General features: G+C 46.6%; 1 protein-coding gene across 2 annotated transcripts in view; it reads right to left on the reverse strand.

Moving 5' to 3' along the window:
* Positions 1-941: 941 nt before the first annotated feature.
* Positions 942-24,108, reverse strand: part of ABCD2 (ATP binding cassette subfamily D member 2) — a 36,074-nt gene continuing 12,907 nt past the window's right edge. For both annotated transcript variants that reach the window (XM_040979033.1, XM_040979032.1), the window contains exons 6-10: positions 23,009-23,154; positions 14,148-14,293; positions 10,195-10,279; positions 6,080-6,205; positions 942-1,824 (exon numbers count right to left, since the gene is read on the reverse strand). In XM_040979033.1, coding sequence (XP_040834967.1) covers positions 1,605-1,824; positions 6,080-6,205; positions 10,195-10,279; positions 14,148-14,293; positions 23,009-23,154 — 723 coding nt within the window. In that variant the 3' untranslated portion in view covers positions 942-1,604. The remainder of the gene's footprint in view (positions 1,825-6,079; positions 6,206-10,194; positions 10,280-14,147; positions 14,294-23,008; positions 23,155-24,108) is intronic.

Consider the following 24,108-nt stretch of genomic DNA (forward strand, 5'->3'; position numbering starts at 1 on the left):
GAATAAGAATGAAACCAAAAGCCAAAGTGAAATCATTGCTTGATGAAGATACATTAGAAACCGTCTGATCATATTCTGTATTTTATTTTGTATGCATTTTCATCTTACTTGAAAGCGAGAGAGACAGAGTGAGAAAGAGAACTTCCATTTGCTGGTTCATTCCCCAAAAGCCCACATTAACCAAGACATGGCTAAATTAATGCCACCGGGCCTGAGACTCAGGCTCCTACTTGGAAGGCGGGGTCTCACAGCTTGGCACTGCCCTGTGCTACCTACCCCCCAGGCTGTGCGTCGGCACGAAGCTGGACGGGGCAGAGGAGCAGTCCTCCCGTATGGGATGCCAACATCCCAAGTGGTCTCGCACCTTCTGCAGCAACGCTGGCTCTTTGCCAGTTATAAAGATAAGGGTACAAGCAAGGTAGACATAGTCAAACATGTAACTGTTCTTTTTCAAACCACTTGTGCCCACCACAAATCTGTAGTCCAGAAATAAATTTCATTTTCTTTTGAGAAATTTCTTATTTCTGAACCATAGTGTGTGTGTGTGTGTGTGTGTGTGTGTCCCACATATGTGGGGTAAATAAAACTCTGTTAGCAACAAAGCCACTTGATTGTTCAATTCAAATAATTTAAATATAAAATCAATTCTCACATGTAGTTAAAATGGCAAGATCTTTCTTTCTTTGTCTCTCCTTCTCTGTCACTTTATATTTCAAATGAATGAGAATCAAAAATCGTTGAGAGAAGAGTCACAGAATCAGAGATCCACTGGAAAAAGGTTGTGCTGGCTGCACGGACTAGCCTGCAAGGCTCAAGAGGAAGTGTGTATATGTGCAGCCAATGGCATATGTCGGAATGTACAGAGACATGCTGTTCCCAGGAGGCCTAGGAACAGCTCCACTGTGCGTCTGGATACAATGGACAAGTGTGGAGCAGGCATCTGAAGGTTTATTGTGTAAAAAGGAGCATGGATCTGTTACACTCTGTCACATTACAACATGGATGGATTTCATGCACATAATATCAAATGGGAGAATTCAGACACTGAAAGCTACACACTACTCAATCCTCCGCCATGTTAGAAGTTAGGATAGCGGAATACTCGGAGTAGAGACAGGCCGACTGGGGACTGGCAGGTGGTGTAAGTGGGCTTCTAGACGGCTGAAGAAGCCCTAGGTCCTAACCTGCGTGATTAAACCATAACGCACTGAGCTGCATACTTGGGTTTTGTGTTGTCTTTAAACATTAAACATGCTCATTTATTGGCAGTTATTGAATGCACATAGTGAGATCTGTTAGGAAGCTGCTGCTTTATTTCTCAGGTGGCTCCCACACTGGTTAAGCGCTGCACGCTCATCAGCTATGCACAGTAAATCTGGTATTGGTCCTGAATTCGGCTAGAAAAATCCTGTTTGCCAGGTGACCTCAGTTTTCATGAGGAATCAGGGTAAGCTGTAACTGCTCCTCCACAATGGATTTGTTTACGTTCTTGTGCAAGGTCATGGTAGGTACTTCTTGGTGCTTCTCTTCTCTCACGCCACGTCCTGCTGCTGGCTCTCGGAGCCTTCACCTAAAACGTGCTTTTTCAGAAGTGCCCAAACCGATCAGGAGGTCTCCTCCTCACACGGGGCCGTCTTCAGCACCGAGTCTTCTCCCAGAATTCGGCAGAGTTCATTGAGCCTCCGCTGCATTTGGGGCACCCCCACCAGCTGAGAGCTGAGCCTCTGCTTCTCTTCACTCAGCGTCAAGCGGACTGCAGTGTCCAGCTCTTCGAAGCGCCACCCTCCTTCACCGTCAAACTGTAATAAATGAGTGTGGTATTTCCTGCACAGGTGAAATGGAATGATAGCATTAGCCATACAGGTGAAAAGCCATTTGCGTTGTTGGTTCATAATTCTAGCTGACACTCAAAGAAAACCTTTTAATTCAAAGACTTATTGGCTTTATTGATTTGGAAGTAAGCGGTATGAGGGAAGTGGGGAGAGAGCACACTGGATGGGAAGCGGTGAAGTTAGGCTTTGAATTATTGCTTTGAAAAGGGTGTCCTGCTACGGTAGCCTAGTGGCTAAAGTCCTCACCTTGCATTGCCCAGGATCCCATGTGGACACTGGCTTGTGTCCCGACTGCTCCACTTCCCTTCCAGCTCCCTGCTTGCAGCCTGGGAAAGCAGTGGTGGACAGCCCAGAGTCTTGCAACCCTGCACCTGCGTGGGAGACCCAGAAGAGGTTCCTGGCTTCCAGCTTTGCTCAGCTCCAACCTCTGCAGCCACTTGGGGAGTGGCTCTCCTCGCTGTTAATCTGATTTTCTGATGAAATAAAATAAATCCTTAAAAAAGGGGGGGGAGGGGAGTGCTGGCAAAGCAAGCAGCAGCTTAATGTGCTGTGCTACAATGCTAGCACTAAATATTCTGTTTTTTTTTTTTTACTCAAAACTCTTGAAGAAATTCCTATTAAGTCATTATTTTATGTTCTGACTGGGCATGGGTTACAAAGGAAATCTTGCTGTTGGACGTATTCATCTTCATACTCAGCATGCCACCTGGATAATTACAGTGGCAAAGCTTTTTATTTTTTTTTAAAAAAAGCTTTGAAAGTAATCTGTATTTCCATATCTTTTAAAAAATTTATTTATTTTTTTTATTGGAAAGTCAGATATACAGAGAGGAGGAGAGACAGAGAGGAAGATCTTCTGTCTGATGATTCACTCCCCAAGTGACCACAACGGCCAGTGCTGCACCGATCCAATGCCGGGGGCCAGGAGCTCTTCCGGGTCTCCCACGTGGGTGAAGGGTCCCAAGGTTTTGGGCTGTCTACCACTGCTTTCACAGCTACAAGCAGGGAGCTTGATGGGAAGTGGAGCTGCTGGGATTGGAACCAGCACCCATATGGGATCCCAGAGTGAGTTCAAGGCGAGAACTTTTAGCCACTAGGCCATGGCGCCGAGCCCCCTATTTCCGCATCTTTATATCACATACTCATTCTTCCCTAGGCTCTGTTTAGTAAGTGGAGCTTCTATGAGCTACAGAGAAACTGATGCCCCAGGAGGTGGTCCAGGTCCTCCTGTGTCCGAGCCGTGCAGGCTCTGTGTGGCGGATGAGGGCTGCAGTGCAGGGGCAGGCCAGCCAAGGAGGAGCCGCCTGCACTTTGTCACCTGCTGAAATGGACCATGTAAGACCATATGTCCTTTCTGAAAAGTGACATAAAAAGAACAGATCTGACGTATCTCATTTACACTATTTTTAGCCCATAATGATGTTGCTCTTCACTCCTTCCCTTCCCCCCTTTTCTATTTCCTGATTTTTGTGATTGTATAATTTGAGTTTACTTTCTAGTCGCAGGTTTAATCCTCCACTGAAGAAAGAAGTCAACATACATAAAGTAGGAATGGAAAGCAAGGTTAGAGTCATAACACTTCTCGCACTTCTTGATCCAGAACCTTCTGCAGTTTCTATCCACCATCCATTACTATTATTAATGAAGCCTTTTCAAGCAGTTTCCACCTCCTTTCTTAAAAGTTGAGATGATGTACCTGTTACTAAATGCATTCTTCAACACAGAAAATCCATTCGCTTTCAGTACATCCATAAGCTTGTGCGCTTGTCACCACTACTTAATTCCAGGACGTTTTCTTGGCCTCCCACCCTCGTGCAGAGAAACCCTGTGTCCGTAAGAAGTGCTTCTCCATCGCCTCAACCACCCGGCCCTGAGCACTGCTGGGCTGCTCCGTTCATGAACCAAGTCGCTCCATATGCGGCCTTTGCTGACTGGCCTCCTCTCCTTCCGGGAAGCATCCGAAGACTCAGTCCCTTACGGTCCTTTTGGCACTTCCTTTGTTCTGATGACTAAATAAAACAGCCTTGGATGGTCCTGAACATTCTATTTATTCGCAGTTAGTTCAGGGAGAGTTGCTATCTACCTACTATATGTTGGATTTTAACACGCTATAAAAAAAAAGAAATTTAACCCATGTTAAATCACTGTCACCAGAAAGTTCTTGGGAAGTTGAATTAAGCCAAAAGTTTTATTTTATTCTCCAACCATTTGGAGTCCAGGCATGGCGGTTTTTTGTTTGTGGGTTTGTTTATTTTCCCAAAAAACACTCAATTTTCAAAAAATCTCTTGAAGACACCTTCCAGGAGAGCTAAACGTGGGAGAATACAGGCCAGCCGGACACCCACATCTCAAATCAGCGAGCCCTGGGCAGGTGGAAAGCCCTAACGCGGCGCCAGAAGCTCCAGCTGAGAAGAGCCGCCCAGGACTTTCAAATGGAGCCAGCCAATCAGAAGCCCGTCATCAGCACTACTTAAGGAATGTGCAGCTCAGACTGGACGCAACTTCTGCGGCCAGCTACCCCGAATACCAGTGAACCTCGGCCGGAGCAGATCTCAATAAACCCTGGTTTTACCATCATTCTGTCTTGGTAGCCCCACTGTTTTGGTGTGGTTTTTAACATGTGACACATGTGGGTGACCTGGGTGGACTCTGGGGCTCCTGGCTTTGGCCTGCCCCAGGTCTGGCTGTTGAAAGTATTTAAGAGAGTGAAGCAGCAAATGGGAGATTCTCTCTCTGTTGTTTTGTTTTTTGCCTCTTTGGTCTTTTTTCACTTGAGAAGCAGAGTCACAGACAGACTGGCACAGCTCTGAGAAACACTTTCGGAAAGATGGAGAGAGAACGAGATAAAAGGAAACGCGTGGTCGGGCACAAACACGGTCTTCCACCTGCTCTTCATTCTCCAAGTGACTGCGATGGTCAGGTCTGGGCCAGCTGGCAACCAGGAGCCAGAAACCCCATCCGGGTTTGCCATGTGGGTGGCTGGGGCATTTGGGCATCCTCCGCTGCCTTCTCTGGTGCGTTAGCAGGGAGCTGGATCCAAACGGGGCAGCGGGGACCCCCACACTGCTAAATGATGCCGGCACTGCAAGCAACAGCTGCGTCACAGTGCCTCAGACATTACCCCAAATGACTGCCATTCTTCTAATCCTTGCAATCCGAAAAAGTCACTAACTTATAATGCAGAATAGAGCACATCTTTTCCCACCTCCAAAATCTTATCAGAGAAAATAAGAATTTCATTTTCCTCAGGAGAAAGGATAGTCAGACTTGCATTGGCTAAACTCATTCTCAAAGTGAAACTAACATAAGGTTTCGTTTCACAGAGAATTGTGCTATTGACAGTTATGACTGAAAGTATGTTTTACCACGAAAGGACACGGCAATATGGATTTTTTATGATTTTCTGCAGTGGAGAAAAACTGTGGCTGAGCATGCTCCCCGGGCCTCGTTCGTCTGCTGGAGCGAGGGCTGAGTAACAAGAGGAGCAGACACACCCACTGTTAGATCTGTGTCAGGACCCACAGGAGGTGGAGAGGTGACTCCAGGTACTGAAGGACCTCGGAATCCCACAGTCATGGAGTCTGCGCTGCCTGGCAGGGTTGTCTGATCCACAGAAGCTCTTGGTCTTGCTTTTCTACCTCCCACCTGCCCTGTACATGCTGTAAGATTACCAGTACTGCCAGTTCAGATAAACCACTTTTTTTTTTTAAAAAATATAAAGATTTACTTATTTATTTGAAAGGCAGTTACAGAGGAGAGATCTTCACCCTCTTGTTCAGGTCCTAAATGGCTACAATGGTTGGCGTGGTGCCAGGCTGAAGCCAGGAGTCCACAGCTGCTTCTGGGTACCCCAAGTGGGAGCAGGAGCCCAAGAACTTGGCTCACCAGCTGCTCCTCCAGGCACATTATCAGGCAGCTGACCAGAAGTGTAGCAGCTAGGATGTGAGCCAGCACTCACACTGGATGCCTGCATTACAGGAAGAGACTTAACCCACTACCCCACTGCATCAGCCCCCGCTTTCACAATTTTAAAAGAATTATTGGGAAGTTATGATACATCCCAAATAAAACAGCAGTAAGGCTACAGTTAGTACTACGCTGGGGCGGGGGGAGAGGTATCTCAACTAGCAGTGTTGAACTTAACACATAAAAAACAAGCAATACGCCTTGTCCCCCATAGTGGAAAGCTTAGTAAAGTTATTCTTTGAGACACAGAGGCAGTCATCATGTGTCGTGGAGACACTCACCAAAGAGAAGGCCTGTGCGTTATTGACAATAAGGAGATCCCAGCCCCTTTCGCAGCCTGGAACATCATCCCTTCCACGTCGATGCTGACGGCACTGGTGCATTCGTCCAGCAATGCATATTTTGGTCTTTAAAAAACACAGACACCAATAAGTTAGAATTTTTTCCCTCTTTGAATTACGGGATTTTCTTTGGCGATGCTAACAACTTGAAAGGGACAACAGACAATTTGACAATTTAACAAAACTGAGAGATAGAGACAGACACAACTAGAGAAAGATTTCTCATCTGACTGCTCATGCCCCAGCACCTGCCAGAACAGAGCTGGACCACGCCCTCAGCGGGCAACTGCCCCAGGTCTCTCCTGTGAGTGCTAGGGACCCACTGCTGCCTCCCAGCTTCGGCAGCAGCAGACACATGGAGCCCTGCAACCATGGTACCTAAGCTGCCTGTATTGCTAGGATCCTGTTACTTAACCTCAGGGATGTGGGGGGGCAGCCGCTGAGGCAAACAGAAGCCGATGTCAAAGGCCGACACCACTTGAACCCAAAACCTCCTACCCCACGGAGAACAAGCAGCCCCTAGCGTCCCCAAGCAGCGTCCAGGGCAGCTGCTGCAGGGCTTCTGGCCAGTGCTCGGCTTCAACCTTTCAGCATTGCTTCCTGCTCTCAGGGATAATTCCTGTTTTGTGGATGACTTTATTTAACTTCAAAAGGGAAGACGCATAGCAAGTAAGAAATACATTAGGGTGAAATTTTCTTTCTGTGGAAAGCTCTAGTTTCTAGTGGCTATTTTGTTGTGAACCTTAACATTTCAGAGAGCTCTCAGTGAAACGAAGCAAAAAAAATACTATTTCAGAAATAGAAAAAATTAGTATTCATCTTAGACTGTTGTTATGGCAACCCCTCACCTAGCAGATGGAAGGCAGATCCCGCTGCACTTTAGTGTTGCTGGTAGGACGTGTGTGTGTGTGTGTGTGTGTGTGGTGTGCATGCCAGCATGTGGACTCTAAGAGACACGCAATGGAGCGTGCCTCTGGTGCCCTTATCTGGCGCCCTTTTTCTTGGATTTCACACAGGTCTGATATGTTCTCCTTAATTAAAGGACGCTTCCAATCACTCCTGAAAGACTCAGTTTAAACTCCTCTCACAAAGAGGAGGCTAGTGCAACACCAGGCTTAGCTGCGCTGAGGTAGGCAGCCAATTCAGGGTCAAGAGCTTGGAAGCCACTCTCCCACCACCTAGGTGTTCCCTCCTGCCCACCTGTGACTCTCACCTCTCACCTGAGAAGGGCAGTATTGCACAGTTGTGTAACCATGCCCCTCACAAGCCCCTATAAAGGCCCAGGAGAGGGAGGGGCGCTCTCTCTTGGTCCTGTGCTTCCACAGCTCTGGCACTCCGACTCTTGGCCTCCCCAGTACCTCTGAAGACTGGTACCCCTGAGCAAGGCCCCTGTGTGTCTGTATTCCTCACCCTCTGTTCACTGCTTGGGCAGGACAATGAAGATAGCAATGCTAAGATGCTTTGCATTTCTGCTTTGTGTGCTGACAGGAGTTCCAGGAGAGGTGAGGCCTAGCAGTAGTGGAATGTGGGCAGAGAAGCCAGGGAAAGGTGAATGTCTGCAGCTTTAGAAGTGTGTCCAGGTTATTCATTGCATGTCTCTTAGGATAACCTATATTGTTGGGGAAGCTGGGACATCGGTCTTCAGCTTAAAGATGGACTTGAGGGTAATGACCCTTTGTTCCTCTTGGGGTTGTGATTGACTGGTTTGCCACATGGACTTGTGATTTGCTATTTCTAGTGGGCCTTGCCAAGCTCAGGTCCTCCACGTTGCAGCTAAACTTGACAGACAATGAGAGGGAGTGGTTTCTTATAATTACACGTTTGGTTCACCGGTCTTATTTTTCTAATTCCTTTCGTCTTTTCTTAAAAGGATCTGCTTTTCAGCTATTTGATCGTCTGGCTTTGGGACCTCTGCGCCCACGATGCACCTGTGATTTGATCTTCACTCCTTATCACACCATTTCTAAAATGCACTGGATGTACAGATGGCAACTGTTTGATACAGGTGTTCAGGATCTGTTTGGCCTAACGTATATCGTTACCACCTGCTGCTCTGTATGACAAGGCTAATTTTATTAACATTCTGACATGATGCAATTTGGTGTCCACATTCTGCTTCCTAACATATTACATTTCACCCACTCTTCTGTTGGTCATGTTACTAAATACTTGTGGCCAAAATCCAACTGGATTTGGGGTAAGAGTGGGTCCCAGCTGGTCACAAATGTCAGGCCATGGAGTTTACCCTCATCAGAGAGCACAGTATTCCAAATATGCTTTGCCAAGCATTCTGAGTTTGCAAAATGCTGGTTCCTACATTCCATTTTCTGAAACCAGCCATGTACACTGTTATAAATAACACGTCCTTAAACCAAATGAGATTTCCCCCCCCCACTAAACACTTCCAGCTAGGCACAAAAACAATATATAATGCATGATTTCATTTACATGAAGTTCTAGAACAAGTAAAACTAACTTATCATGATGGTAATGGGGACTGAGCCGTGGGAGGGCTGATCTGGAAAAGGGCTCAAGGTAAACTCTCGGGGAGACACACACACTCTTCTTGCTGAGCGTGTTGGTCACACAGTGGACATTCATCAAAAGTCACTGAATTACGGTCCTACATTTTTTTGGGGATTTGGAACATAAGTTTTATAATAACGATGATAAACCCTGCTTGGCTGTTATATAATGGCACAGAGAAGTACACGAGCCCAGAAAAAAAGATATATAAATTGAAACATACTTGGTGAAAATAGTTACATTAAGGCAGTCACAAGGTAAACCAACTTTGGTCTGCCAACGAGACTGGGAAGAAATGTTCCTCAAACTTCTGACAGTGTTTTTATAACTAATGAGATAAGCAGTCCTCCTTCCTAGCCTACAGTCTCTACTTGCATAAAATGTCAATATAATCCTCCACTGATAAAACTGCTTACATCATGTTTTTCATGATAAACATTATATATTTCTTTTAAAGGCTGAACCTAAACTTGACCGAGCTTTCACTCTAATTTCCAGTTTGCTAGAACAAATGGAAGATAGAGGAACACAAAGGAGGAGTCCCTGAGGAGGCAAGCAGACCCGTGTCCAACAGGCCCCTCTCGACACTCCTGACCCTGCGTCGTGCACAAGCCCAGGGCGCAGGAGGTGCCTGGGGTCCAGAAGCAAGAGCGGACTCCTTGTGGTTCAGAAGAATAAAAAAAAAAGAAAAAGAAAAGAAAAAAAAAAAAGGCAGAGTGTGAAACTTGGCTAGATTTCGGTGTAAGCCAAGAAGAGGACATGAACATGAACTAGGCACTAGAGGATTATATAACTGCCAGTTTAATCAGCTACGACTCTGATGTTACGTGAGGAAACATGCCAATATCTCATGGAGTGATGCCAGAGCTGTGAGGGGTCAAAGCCATGACTCTCTGGAATTGCTCTAAGCACCTTGGGAGTAAGGGCAGATAAATCTGGGAGGCCAAGTGTTAAACATGGGGCTCCGGAGTTCGCCCTATACTGTCTTTCATGAAGTTTTGATTTTTTCCCCTCATAATCAAAGTTTGTTTTTTTCCCCCTGGTTGCCCAGTGTTCCAGAAGGCATGCCGGCTGTCCTGTCTGCTGTCTTTTTTAAAGTCCTCAGCTTCTTCCGCATCTCCTCTGAGCAGGGAGCGTCTACTGCGGCTTAGGGCCTGTTGCTGCTGGCATGGGAACCCCTCTGGGCCCCCATTCCTGCTCATGACCTGAGCCCGGCTCCCCAGGGCCCCTTCCCTGCACAGCGCTGATCCTCGCTGCCGGAGATCTGGGTTGCCCACATAATCAGGGCCAGGTATTCTTCCTGTTGTCAAATCAGTAGTAGTCCTACTTTGAAATTGGGGATACAGAAACTCATGATTTAGTCCTGGGGCCATTATCTCCTCTAAGTTTACTCAACATCAAGGAAGTAGAGAAAAACAAAGCAACTGGAGATTCTTTTATGTGAAAAAAAAAAGTTCAGAATTTAAAAGCCATACACTCCGGGCCCCAGAGCGTCAGGCGCGTCCCGTCCCTGGACGTGGCGAGCTTACTTGTGGTAGAACATGCGAGCCATGCCTATCCGCTGCTTCTCCCCTCCAGACAGGACGTCCTTCCAGTCCAGCACGGCGTCCCATCCTGCAAACAGAAGACATACATGTTACAAAGTCAGCTATTGGCGTCCACAAGTTCAGACTGTTAACAGAACTACAGAGAGAGCCTCTTGAAGAAGCATTTCGGTGTAGACTTGCTAATTCTTTCATGATGGCCACTTCTTACACTGACAAATTGCTTTATAAAAATTCTAAACACTTCACTTGGAGTTGGTAGGCCCATGCGCACTTTGAAGGGGATGGATTCCTACAAGGCGACCGCGAGGGCAGAGCCGCTGGTCCGTGGGAGAGGAACTGCGTGTGGTGGCTTTGGCGAGCCTGGCACGGGGGCGTGGGGGCGCGGGGGCGCGGGGGCACGGGGTGCGTGCCCGCTCATCACCCTACTACACAGATGTTTTTATTTGCATTATTTAACAAGGAGCAGGGTATTTTCTAGGAACACACACAGTGAGGCATTAGAACCAAGACACACGCCCAGGTCTCGGGCGCATCTGTGGAAGCATCAGCGTACCGCCCGACACTTCCACAAGATCGTAGCTATTGGCTTCTGTTATTGTGTGTTCAAAACTGAGCTCTAAATAAATAATAAAAAAAAATGGGACCAATGCATACTAACACGGAGAATGTTATATTCGCACACGAAGATGACGACGACACTTTTTCACAGACTCTAAGTTGAAGGAGAGTATAAGGGAACCTCATGAAGTTTGTGGAAAATGCCTATTGTGACACGCTATGCATGTATTTCACAAACGCTGTCACCAAAGTGAGCTTATTTAATTGTTTCCCTAGATTCTTCTGAAATCCCTTCATGTACAGGTGTTCCGTAAAATGTTTACATTTCTGTACGTACGCGCGCGTGCCTAGGAATGGAATTAAGTGACTTTTATTTTCAAAGTTACACATTTCTGTTATTTGATATGGAATACATGAGAAACCTATCTTAATTTTATTCTTAGGAAACCCCTCCCCGCCCCCGGTTGCAATGAGCAAAGAGCCTGCCCTCCAAGAAGGAAGACAGCCAGGGCTCGTTGTCCCCTGCGGGCCACACTGCCACATCCGGGGGCTCAGGACCTAACTGAGGCAGGCTCTTGACGCCCTCATCTGTTCTCCTCTGCTGCATGTTTCCCACTATCAGCACGTGGGATCCTCCCGGTCTAAGGGCAAGGAGGCTGCGATGTCCCCGGGCAGGGGGCGGGGGGACGTTCTCCGGCAATCGCGACCTGGGACTCGCGGAGCGCGGTGTTACGTTCCTGGACATCTTTCGCCTTTCCGAATTATTACAAAATATATCACACTTAATAAAAGAAAATCCAAGGCGTACAAATAAGGAAACTAAATAGTGACGACTTAGGAAGGGGTAGCTGACAGTTGCATACGAGGAAACGGAGACTTGGAGAATTTTCCTCGGAGGCCAAAGGCTCCACCCGCAGTGTCTTTTGGAAACACGCTCAGCGTTTGGCGTTTGCACAAGTGAGTCCAACGGTAAAAGTGAAGGGAGCAGCAGCACCGCAGACACAATGTACTTGAGACTATCCAGGTAAAGCAGACTTCACTGCTTACCCTTTATCGTTTGTACGTATCATTCACACCTTGAATTGCACTCTCCTAAAGCAACTGTTGCTCATTTTATTGGTTTTCATGTACAAACTGCTTAAACACATATTCTTATAATTTTATATTAGAAGGGAAAAAAAAATCTCAAAATACCGTCTGGTTGAAAACCCATGAGCCTGGGGAAAGCTGCTGCCGTGTGAGTGAGTTTTATAACACTTGGAAACACAAGTGATGGCTGACAAACAGACCCGGATTGCCACACCGCGGAGAAATGTTCCGGGCAAGGGACAAGGGGAAGGCATGTGGGCCAGAAGAAACATCAACTTTCATATATTTTCGTGCAATGTGATCTTTGTTCTGCCAAACTCAGAGTGCTTTGGAGGCAACTGCGCGTGCTCCTAGAACCCCAAATCAGAGCCCCAAGCCACAGTATCACCGGCGGCTCAACGTGAGCGAGCCAGCTCGGAGGAGGGGGCTTCTCCAGCCTCCCGGAGACGCACAGCCCCCTCTTGCCCTTGTAACCCAGTCCACCTCCCATTTTTAAAGGTGTTTGATGGAATGGAAGGTAGTTCTTAATTCCATCTTCTGATAAATAAAGCATCAGCTAGTGTAAATAAAACGTCAGTAGGCCTCTTCTAAAGGAAGTGACGTACTCGTAAGCCAAGTGTTCTCTCGATTTGTTAAATGCTCCATGTTTACGGACTAAGCAAGTAAAGTGTATTTTAAAAACTTGTTTTTTTTTTTTTTTTTTTAGTATGTAGGACACAGCATGCATCGCCGCTAGAGGGCAGCACAGCACAAGAGCCCAGCCTAGCTTCAACACGGTCTTTCAGGTCAGATCTAGGTTGGAACCCTTGTCCTGCCACTTAACTCAATACACCATACCCGTTACTAAAACATGATTAAGGTTAGAATATTCTTAAAAACAGTTTTAGAAATTCTTGATGACTCTTTTAAAAATAGAATAGTCCGTGTTTCTTCTAAATTTCTACTGGATTACTGGATTTCAAGCTTATTTTAAAATGACTGCCAAGGAGACCGGTTAGCCACACAGAGCAAAACGACAGCCAGCTGCTCGAATAGAACATTGCAAATGCTAGGAAAATCAAAGCAATGTTACCACTCTTGTTTGTCTTATTTGTGTATTGGATGGATCGAGTGGAATACTATGCATGAGACTGTTACGTTTCAAGTATCAAGTACCGGGTCCAGCATGGTAGCTTAGTGGATGAAGTCCTCACTTTGCACGCACTGGAATCCCACATGGGTGCCGGTTCATGTCCCAGCTGCTACACTCCCCATCCAGCTCCCTGCTTGTGGCCCGGGAAAGCAGTTGAGGACGGCCCAAAGCCTTGGGACCCTGCACCAATGCAGGAGACCCTGAAGAAGCTCCTGGCTCCTGGCTTTCGATTGGCTCAGCTCCGGCCATTGCAACCACTTGGGGAGTGAACAAGTGGATGGAAGTTTTTTTTTTTTTTTTTTTTTGTCTTTCCTATCTGTAAATCTGACTTTCCAATAAAAATAAATAAACCTTACAAAATATATCAAGACAAAATACCCTATTATCAGTGTCGTAATGAGCAGTATCACCATTAGCAGCTAATTCCTGGGCATTCATTTGCCCTTATGTGCAATCCTATCTAACCGTCACAGATTGTAACTCTGCTTTGAAGATTCAGGAAGCAGCATTACTGTTTGAGCCCACGAGCTGTGACACAGAGCATCAGATCCACAGAGAACTAAATCAGGAATGTTGGCTTGCTATCTTAGTTGTTTTTAGGCTCTCAAATTTTACGTTACCAATTATTTGAAAGTTTGACTATGAGAAAACAATTCTTTTAACTTCACGTGCATAATTATTATTCTGACTCTTTGAAAAACCTCTTATCCTGAAGAAATAGAATATGGGTATTTCTATATTCTCTCTCTGTGGCAGTTGAGAGAGAGATCTGTAGGACCGTGGCTCTGAAAACGGGAACTTCCTTAATACCCACATGTCAAAGTGTTAAACTGCGAACAAAGCGTGCGACAGGCGAATGCTCCTCTCACAGACTTTACCACAATGCAAAGCGGCAGCAGCCTCGGGGACACTGGCACATTTGAGTGGAACAGAACACAACTGCTTTCCGTTGGTAGCTGCTGTGACACGTGGACTGGAGAAGTCGGGACGCCTGGCTACACGGGCCACAGCGGAGGGATGAGCCACAGGAAGCAGACATCCCTCCATGTGTCCGTCTGCATCCCGGTCCTGCAGAGACCCCAGTTAAACCACACGCTAAACATACAGCCCAGCTCCTGTTGAAGAAAGGAGACACCCCGGGAAGGATGGGCCCTACCTCCTTCCCTCTGGACCAGGTGAGAGAGGTGGACGCTCTGAAGAATGCGGTCCAGGTCATGGTCCGTGTAGCCTTTATCAAGCATGTCGTCCACTGAATCCGGGTAGATGACCTGGTCTCGAAGGCTTCCTAGAGACATGTACGGCCTGAAAAACACCAAGCACGCAGGGTCCTCAGGGGAGGCACCGGCGCACCTGTGGGGTCCTGGGGACGCCGCAGCAGCAGAGCCGACCTGTGGCACTGCTACTGGGTGATGCCCTGGAACCGTGACGTTTGTGCAAAACACTCCTCGAGACCCAGCCCCGGGAGGAGCTTCTGCGAGCAACCAGCCAACATCTGCGGCAGAGAAACTTACACTTTGCTTCACTACATTTGGTTATTTCGTCTGTATTTTACCTACAATTATTTGGGTCAAATAGGATAAGATCTGGGGTTTAAGGCAGCAATGTGAACAAGCAAAACTAAAAAGAATGCTATTCATAACAAGGAAAATGAAAATTAAAATGACACGGAGTTACACATCAGACGCATGAAGGCTGCATCGCTGGCAGGCCCATGTGAGGAACCAGGCTCTCCTATTACAACGAAAATGCAAAATACACAACTTTTTTGTTTTGTTTTTGGTGGGGGTGGGACTTGAACACAGTCGTAACTATCCTTGACCGACTTCTGGGAATTTAGTGTGAAGATGTGCTTCCAGAAATACCAAACACGCAAAAGGTTATACAATAATACAGGGTATCTATAACAGTAAATGTGTAAAAACCATTTTAAATGCTGCACAAAGGAGAGTAGATTATAATGTCTTCAAGGTGCAGCTATGAAAAAAAAAGTCGAGGAAGATCTGTGCCAGCTAACGGACAGCAGTTCCGGGATGCATGGTCCAGGTCCGAGCCAGGGGCACAGTGAGCGCACGGGAGGGTTTATCACCCAACAGCACACCCAGGGTCGTGTGCGTATTTCGGGATGTGCAGCTGCAGAGCTGGCCTCTGTCCACTAGATGTCAGTAGCACTCCCTGTAGAGGCGACACACAAGGTCCAGACAGTATCAAGTTCCCCCAAAGCAAAAAATTGTCCGCAGAAAATTACCTTCTATGTACAAAGAACCAATGACAAAATGTGTGTGTGTCACTATGGCTACGGAAGAAAACAGGAGAGGCACCCCAGAAACTGATGGACGAGGTTACCCGCAGCAGCTGGAAAGCAGAAGGCGGGACAGACAGGGGCAGGGAACTGTCTTCCTGTAGAGCTTTTACTTCTAAACCTGTAATGTGCTTTCACTCCACAAATACCATCAGAGTGAAGCAGTGAAGGAGGAAGCCCGAAGGTGCAGTCCAAAGAGAAGCAAATGGACTGCACAGGTACGGGCAGAGAACAGGGCCCAGGGGTCGGTACCAGGCGCTGGCTGGTGCGCTGATCTGAGTAACTTCGGAAGACGCGAGGGACCACAGAGAAGTTTCTAACTGTATTTGGGCGTTTACGTAGGGTAATGATGTAAGCGAAGCGATTTTGAAACTTTATACATGCTACAGTGCTGATCAAACAAGTAAATACCTCGGCAACATTAAACACGAAAAGTCTCGCTGTATAAGAAGAAAGCCTCAGGCAAGCGATGCAAGGAAGCAAGGAAAAGTTAACTTGACATAGAATATCAATATGAATCTAGAACTTTCTTAAGAAAAAAAAACCCCTGTCTAGTTGTGCCCACATGTGGAACAACCTGATATAACCTTCTGGGGACACTCAGGTAATAGAGTGGGTTGAGGTGTGTTTGTAACCCCACCCACCATGGTAACTGCAACCTCATTTAGACAGAGGGGTCTCTGCATCTGTGATTGCATTAATTATCTGGGCCCTAAATCCAACAAATGTCTTCTCTTTAAAAAAAAAAAATGAATAAAGTTAGGGCAGGGAAGAAGGCAGAGTGGAGAGTGATGTATCCACAAGCCGAGGCATGCTGGCATCAAGGCCTGGACGGCCAGGAGGATTCTGCCTCTGGGATCCTGCCTGGGCGTGCTGCTGGCTTGACTTCCGGCCTCTAACAATGTGAGAACATCAAGGTCTGTTGTTTCACCTTCCCAAGTTTTCCCAATTTTTTTTTAGTAGTAGCCTTGAAACATGATATAAATACCGCAAAAAAAAAAAAAAAAAGATCTGAATCCCATGATGAGAAATACTCTCAGCAAAGTTTGAACCTGGGTGTAGTTTTTCACTCTCTAACAACATGGATGTTTTGAAAGAAGGAAGAAAGAAAGAAAAAAGAACTGAGTTGGATGCAAACAGACAGGGCCGCAGTACACAGACCACCCTGGGTTCGGGGGAACAAGTCACCCTCACGCAGTTCTGCCCACTAGCAAGCTCTGGATGTGGGCGCCAGGTGTCAGCATCCCGGCCCTGATGTCTGCAGCGTGACTGTTGGACAGCATCCTCCGTCCTTGAAAATGTGGTTAGAGGTAAAGCTTTGTGGTTACTGCAGCGTGTGTGTGTGTGTGTGTGTGTGTGTGTGTGTGTGTGTGTGTGCGCGTGCTGCTGACAAAGTGGAGAGCTAAATACAACTTGTCTTTCGCAGATGAAATATTTCCCCTTAGTACGCAAAGCCATCTAGTTGGAGGATAAATAGCATAAAAATATTCAACTATCACTTGGAATTGCAAATGATTACATTCCCACTACGCTCACACATTTATGAAAGATTTTTCAATGAGATCTTCAAAGCTTTAAAAATTTTTATATAGAATTCACATATAAAAAAAAAACCCCACAATTTCAGAATGTGTGAGCTCGTGTAACCATCAGTCCTAATTTCAGAATATTTATATATATTCACCCCCAAAGGAACTCTGGTGCCCGGCAGAAGCTCTCTCCCTCTCGCACCTTCTGCCAGCTTCAGGAGGTCACTGCGCAGGCCCTGCCCACTTGTCCGTCACAGGTGTTTCAGATGCGTGAAGTCGTCCAGCACGTGGCCCCCACGCATGAGCACAATGTCTTCGGCTCATGCACTTTGTAGCACGGAATGCCACTCTGCCCCTGTGACAGCTACATAATGTCCGGCACACGTGAATATGCCACATTTACTCAACTGCCATTGGGCGATGGGCAAAACCCACTTGTTTCTGTTTGTGAGTGTCATGAAAAAATGTATATGAAGCAATAAATGGAATTGCTGGTGCATAACAGGGTGCCTCAACACTTCATGTGAAAGTGGGATTTAAAGATTACTGTGATGGAAAGGAATTCTGAAATTCATGCATAGTTTCTTCATAATAGACATTTCCCATGAATTTTTGAAGACTCCTTGTATGCAAGAATTTCAAATATTTTGTACTAAAATAAACTTATCATTTTATTCTTTGATTTTTAGAAGATTTAAAAAGTTACAGAAAGACAGGGAAAGACAAAGACAGGGAGAGAGAGAATGATACACCTCCCTTGGTGAACTTCCTGAAAGGCTGCCATGACTGGGGCTGGGCCGCGTCGAAGCCAGGAGCCAGGGAGCTCTAGCCGGCTCTCCTTCATGGGAGCAGGGCCAGGCACTCGAGCCATCCTTGGTTGCTTTTCCCAGGAGATTCACAGGGAGCAGAACTGGGACAGGTGGTACTAGAACTGGTGCCCACTTGAAATGCCAGCACTATAGGCGGCGGCCTTGCCCACTACCCCAGAACAGCAACCTCTGACGTATCCTTTAATTGCATCTTCGGTGAACGCCCTGAGCTGTTCTCTCTCTGGGAAGGGGCCACACTGAATTTCTAAATGTGCACACATTTCTGCTAGCTCTGTGCCTTCCCCTTCTGCCCTCACGTCTGATATTCACTCTCTAAGACAGCAGTGTTTTCAAAAACCAGAGTTAGGGTCAACAGCTGTTTCCCTGTTACTATAACATTATCTTAAGTTATTATCTCATGATACTTATGGTCTAAAACAGAAATTGGTCACCAGGCTTCGCCAAGAAGTGTGCAGTTTTCCAGTAGCCTTCTGAGACCTCAGAAGAGATACAGAGAAACTTCAAGAAAAAGTCTCACTTCCCCCTTCCAAGAGGCTGCCAGTTCTGCCTGAATTTCAACAAGAAGCACGGCTGTCCTTCCTGTAAACCAAGATCTGAGACGCAAGAGCAGCCAGGAGCCAGCGGACGGCAGGAGGCTGGGACAGCGTTCCACAGCTCTCCCACGGGAGGCCGCCGGAGAACTACAGGAACTGGACATTTTTGCTAAAATGTTTTATATGGACATCTTTGAAAATGACAGTACAGGGATTGGCAATGGGGCGCAGAGGTTAGCCACCACCTGCCAGGCTGGCAGCCCCTGTGAGTGCGAGTTTGAGTCCAGCTGCCCCGCTTCCAAGCGAGGTCCCTGCTCGTGTGTGTGGTCTCGGTGCGTGGCTCCCTGCCCCTCTGCGGGGACCCTGGTGGGGTTCCAGGTTTCTGGCTTCAGCCCCGCTCGGCCCGAAACACTGCAGCCTTTCTCATGCTCTCCGTCTATCTCTGGTACTCTGCCTGTCAAACAAAGGAATCTTCTTTTTTTTTTTTTAAATGCTTAATATTAGCTAAAAAGGCCAAGAAGCAACTAAAGCATTTAAAAAATAAAGACAGCAAGAATCGTGGCTGCAACCATGGCTTTGGAGAGAGGATTCTAGGATGGAAACCTGGCCTCACCGTGTGTTAATCCTGAGCTGGAGACACCTCGCTTGCAGGTGAATTGCTTTTATTCCACTTGTTTTGGGCACCAAATAAAGCTTGTGCGACATTGCACGTACTGTATCCGGTGGTTACTCGTGAGTGAGACCACCTCCTTCCTGTGTCGTCATCCTCACGGAGTTCTTCCTGGGATTCCTTGCAAACGACCCTCTACAGGACTATTTGCATGGAATTCTCTCTCCATCTCAGAAGGCCTACATTTATTAGCATTTTGCGACAGCTTGAGTTTCGCTGGTCCTTCCAAAGTAATCCATAATTGATAAGCACTTAAAATACTCTTTAGTAAACTTTCCTCTCTGGGTAGAGACCTGCTCAGAAATAGTTGGGGCAGATCAGTTACTATGTCAGAGTGGTGCCGAATTACCCGCTCAGGCCTGTCACAAAGGGGACTGTGCAATGTGTGGGTAAAGTGACCAGGGAAGCAGCTCAAGTTCCTACCGTGAGCAGTCATCAAAGAGAGGCACTAGCGATGCGTAATTTGCTTTCTCTCGGTATAACCCTGAACCAGCCCTATATATCATCAACAGTGTATCTGCAGTTACTTCACAGGTGCCTCGCTAAAGGTATTTTATGCAAACAATTACGGCTGTTCTTCCTTTACATCTGGAGTTCTGCACTTGTATTCGAAGCTGTTGATTAAGGTGGGACAATTGTCTGACACCAAGCCCTGAGCTCTCCATCAGTCACTTGCATCACCTTTTCCGAGTGGGCACCTGAGCACCCGACAGCCCGTGACACCTGCGGCAGGGTTAGCACTTCCCTGCCACCTCGTGTTTCACCTCCACGTGGGAAGGACGAGCCCGAGAGACGCTAACGCTGTCTGGGGTTTGAGTCAACAGAAGCAATCATCAAAGTTCTGAAGATTTAAGCAGAGTATCATTCACACCCTTTAAAAATATGATGCAAAAGGTAGGAAAAAAACACCCCCAAATTAAAAAGACTATAACATCTAATTGGGAACAATATTGATAAAAATGTCATAGCAGTATTAACAATACTTAATACATGAGACACGGAAGACTAACGCAACCCTGAGACTTGCTGTGTTACCATAGCAACAAGAAGTTAGCATTCTGGGAGCTCTCAAATCTAGCCTTTAATAATTCACATACAGGCACGTGTTGGAACCAATCATGTCATCCGATTCTGTCATGCACGGCCAAGAGCTGGATTTTGAATTCTGAATGTATAAATAGTTCATTACTAACACTTCAAATAAGTATGCAGTGAAAAAAAGATTCAACTGCAAAGATTTACTGAAAGTGTATCCTTGGGGTAAGAGATTTCTAGGTCCCTAAACAAACATGAGCACAGCCTCTTACAGCGGGGACCAGGTTTAGGTCCGGGTGATAAAAAGCAAGCTTAGTGGAGGAACTCAAGGCCTGCCGGGCTGTTTAGAATGCAACCTTCAGCAGTCCGCATGAAGCATGTTTTCTCTCATGCTAGATTAGCACGTACAGTTCTTGCTCTCTGAACTACTAAAATTGTAACTCCATAAAGAGCTAACATAATACTTGACTAAAAAACAAGGAGAAATTTTAGATGAAGAGGGAAGCTCTTTCCCTCAGCTGTTTTTATGTTTTAGTCCACAGGAGAGTCAAATATGAAGAAAACTCTGGGGAACAAGTTTCCCAAGCAACTGAAAACTACAGAGGAGAAAGAGAGCTTCATTCTCCTGGCTCAGACGTCTGCGGGGCCGAGGCTGGGTGGGACACAGGAGTCAGCTCCGGTGTGTCCCACTGGTGGCGGGAGCCCAGTTCCTCAGCCATCACAGCCACTTGCAAGGGAGCCGGAGACGGGCACTGAACGAGGGACTGGATATCCGAGGTGGACATCCTAACCGCTAGCCATTCCTATTTTCAAATTTTCTACAACAGCCAAAATCCAGTAACATTTAGAGTCTGAGAAATCAGTACTGCACTCTTGGTTTATACATACAGTTACACAAGTTATGGGGTACTGTGACTTTTTTTTTCAGGCCTGGAAAATGGTCCTTCAAAATTTGTACACGTAAATATCTAGATGCCATATAATCAAGGTAAAATGACTTTTAACAGTAATTATTAAAAAGAATTTTTAGCCTTAGCAAACCAATCTCTTCTTATTTTTCTCCTGAACTTCGTTGTAGTTGGCCTTTTGACTTGGGCAACAGTAAATTTCACAACCGGTAAAAGGCTTCCTGGTGATTTATGTCTGTTGCCCAAGAGAGCTCTGTGTGGGCAACGACCGAGATGTACTCGCTGGCTGACGCTCTGGAAACGTCTTTTCTGATTCAGGTCAAAGCTACACTTAAGAACTGTGTATTTTTAATTTTTTAACCATTTAATTATTTTAGGATGTAGTTCCATGGGTTCTAGGATTTCTCTTCCCCCTTCACCAAACATTCACGCGGCTTCTCATTTCCCCCCATATCATTACAACACTACAGTCCTTCTTAGTCAGTCACACATGTCCATTACTCTGCTATTTAAGCGTATCCCGACATTTCATTTATGGGGATAGACAGCTGTGAAGATGCAATGCAGTGTGCATGTCTACTTCCAAATCAAGATGGACTCCCAATGACACTGTTAAAGATATCCTGACAACAGGATGCTGGACTCTCTGCCTTTGAACTGTGTATCTTTTCATCATGTATGCAATTTATTTATGATCTTTAATTCACGTTAAGAGAACAGACTTCCATGACAGAATACTTTCCGCATGATTAGAAGCTATCAAAACTGGCTTATGTTAGGAAATACTTTTTTAAAAATCTACTTAGAAAATTTATAGTCTGAGACATAATCTTTTGGTGATATGGTTTAGTTTTCAATACCTGTTGTTCTCTTAAGAAAACAGAAAGTTGAAGGTAGCCAGTTGTGCTGGGTAAGTTAGCTCCCGTGGTCAGCAGCGGGCAGGTGTGAGAGCTGAGGAGCACCTCAGGGCTGCGGACGCAGGTAAGCGGCAAGGTGGTGTAGGGTAAAACTTGCTTAGCTTTGCCAAGCTCGCTGTTTACAAAATATTTTGGCAACATTAGGTTGTTTAAAATGGGGAAAAGATGGAGGCAATTTCATAATATCTTAGGAATCCAAGTTTTCCAGTCTGCAAAGTGCACCATTATAGCTCGGTTTTGTGGAATGTGGTGAAGAAGCAAACGGCTTGGCTGTGCCCCCTACGGCTGCCGTCTGCATGGGGTTAAACGGGAGTGCATGGCACTGCCCACGGGCAGCATTTTCAGCCAATGCAGTCCTGCATCCTCGCCTCCGCTGGCGAGCGCCCTTCTGCTACCAGAAAGGACGCAAGGTCTCACACAGACCTGTCTGCCCAACCACGACGACTGGTCTGAAAATCAGGCCCATGGACAGGGTGGGAGAAGTGCTTCCTGGTGAGGAAAAGACGCAGAAGAGACTGGGGTGGGCTTTCCTGCTTGCTCCCACGCAGGCCTCCTGGCCTGGCTGCCTGGCCAGTTCCTCACTGCATCCTCCCCGCGGGCTCCTCCATGTGCTGCCCTCTCAGCCTGGGTGACGGCCACAGAGGGCACCCCTCGGGTGAGCACTGAGCAATGTCTCCTGTCCAGTCTTCATCTTTTTTCTTCGCTACACCAAATGCTCAACTTTCATAAGTATGCAAACTTTGTGTTTAGTCATTTCAGTGACCAGGGAAGATGGCTAAAGACTTCAGGAGAAACAGTGCTTCTTGCAACTCTCATGCTTACACACACTCAATCCCCAGGAACTGTAGTAAAGACCATTTCACACAGGCTCCTAAACACATACGAACAACCTGAGGTTGTATGTTTGCCTTAGGGGCTCAGATGCCTGTGCCTCACACAGGGGTACCTGGTTTCAGCACCACCCCTGCTCATGATGCCAGCTTCCTTCTTAGCAGATCCCTGGAAGCAGAGGGCGACAGCTCCAGGAGGTGGCTTCATGGCACCCGGGTGGTTTCAGGCAGCCCCATGTGGCACAGCTGGCTTGAGTTCCCAGCTCTGGTAACCCGGCCTGGCCGCAGCCTTTGCAGACACCTGAGGAGTAAAGTCCTGCGTAGGATTCTCCTCTCTCCGCATCTCTCTTAACGGCTTCTCTCAACGAAAACCTCCCTAGAGATGCAGAATTGGAAGGGTCTGAAGAACCCGGACAACTGAAAGGTGATACAGCGAAGTCTCTTGCCCTGTGAAAACCCAGCCTACCTCTGTGGGATGTAGAACATGTGCTGGGGAGGGGGCTTGTAGAGGACCCCTTCGTACACAGGCCAGAGTCCGCTCAAGATTCTGAAGAGAGAGCTTTTGCCACAACCGTTGGGACCAGTTATCAAAAGGTGCATTCCTTCTTGTACCTAGAGTAAGAGACAAAATTACAAAGTGCAATTGGGCAGTATTTACAGACAGCCATTTATAAAAACAAAAAGCCATGCTCAACTTTCAAGCAACCTAAGATGGACAAGAAATCGAAGAGAATCACAACCGGGTTGAGAAGCTCAGGTTCGGCTTCGGACTGCCATCTGAAGCCACCGGCATGTCTCCTCCTATGTATCTTAACACAGGACCTGACCATGTTTACTGTCCCACTTCTCTCAGTGTCCTGCGTCTGCCTCATTGGCTTTCTGCACTCATTCGCACATGCGTCTTAAATTAAACCCACACCTGGACTCCTACCAAAACCAGCAGCACATACATTGTCATGTTGATAATTCTGTCATCAAGTCTATTTGAACGAAGCTCAACCACCTTTCATTGTAACCATTAACACTTGTCAGCAAATCATTTTGTACTTGAATTCCAAAGTGGATGCTGGAATTTTCAAAGCTTTAACTCAGGGCCTCGGGCCCGGCGGGATAGCGTAGTGGTTAAAGTCCTCGCCTTGCACGCCTAGGATCCCATATGGGCGCTAATTCTAATCCCGGTGGCCCCACTTTGCATTCAGCTCCCTGCTTGTGGTCTGGGAAAGTAGTCGAGGATGGGACCCTGCGTGGGAGACCTGGAAGAGGCTCCTGGCTTCTGGCTTTGAATCGTCATAGCACCAGCCATTGCAGTCAGTTGGGGAGTGAATCATTGGACGGAAGATCTTCCTCTCTGTCTCTGCTCCTCTCTGTATATCTGACTTTCTAATAAAAATAAATAAATCTTAAAAAAAAACCACACACACAACACAACAGAGCCTCAAGTTCATGCGATGTATCTTTTTTCACACTTTAGCTTTGGTAACCAAGGAATGGCATATGAAATAAACTATTCTTAGAAGAATTCAAAAGTAAATTCCAAATTATGCACCTTCCAGTTATTTTTCCTAA

This window comes from Ochotona curzoniae, unplaced genomic scaffold (genome assembly GCF_017591425.1).
Source record: "Ochotona curzoniae isolate NIBS_2020 unplaced genomic scaffold, NIBS_Ocur_1.0 contig_2927, whole genome shotgun sequence".
NCBI lineage: Eukaryota > Metazoa > Chordata > Mammalia > Lagomorpha > Ochotonidae > Ochotona > Ochotona curzoniae.